General features: G+C 20.3%; 1 protein-coding gene across 3 annotated transcripts in view; it reads right to left on the reverse strand.

The window, feature by feature from the left end:
- LOC115233762 (dopamine D2-like receptor) overlaps positions 1 to 477 on the reverse strand; it is a 210876-nt gene that overhangs the window by 17896 nt on the left and 192503 nt on the right. For all 3 annotated transcript variants that reach the window (XM_029804331.1, XM_029804329.1, XM_029804328.1), the window contains exon 3: positions 228 to 337. In XM_029804331.1, coding sequence (XP_029660191.1) covers positions 228 to 337 — 110 coding nt within the window. The remainder of the gene's footprint in view (positions 1 to 227; positions 338 to 477) is intronic.

Raw genomic sequence — 477 nt, forward strand, 5'->3', positions numbered from 1 at the left:
TTAATATAAAACTGTTTAATGATTTAATATTAATAATAATCAAAAGCTTAATTATTAATAATTAATTTATTAATATTTTGACAAAATAAACTTTAAATATGTATTAAATATTGAGAAAAACATAAATTTCATTTGAAAGAAACTCTTTTCAAACACATATATACACAATATTTTTAGTTTTTACATTGGTCTTTTTATTTTTGTATAAATAAAAGAACAATGTTTACCTGTCTATTGAAATAGCCACGAGATTGAATATAGAGCTCGTGCTGCACGTTACATCCATTGCAATATAAAAATCACAAACAAATCCAGGTAAACTCCAGGATCCGTTCACCTGCAAAAATAAATAAAAAGAATTAATTTCAAAATAAATATAGAAAATTTTGATTTATTACAGACTTGTCTTATAGCAAGATTTATTTTAGTTATAAATTATTATTAAAATCAATTATCAAGTTTTATTAAAATCAATTA

Source organism: Formica exsecta, unplaced genomic scaffold (assembly GCF_003651465.1).
Source record: "Formica exsecta isolate Colony F162 unplaced genomic scaffold, ASM365146v1 scaffold191, whole genome shotgun sequence".
In the NCBI taxonomy this organism is placed as follows: domain Eukaryota; kingdom Metazoa; phylum Arthropoda; class Insecta; order Hymenoptera; family Formicidae; genus Formica; species Formica exsecta.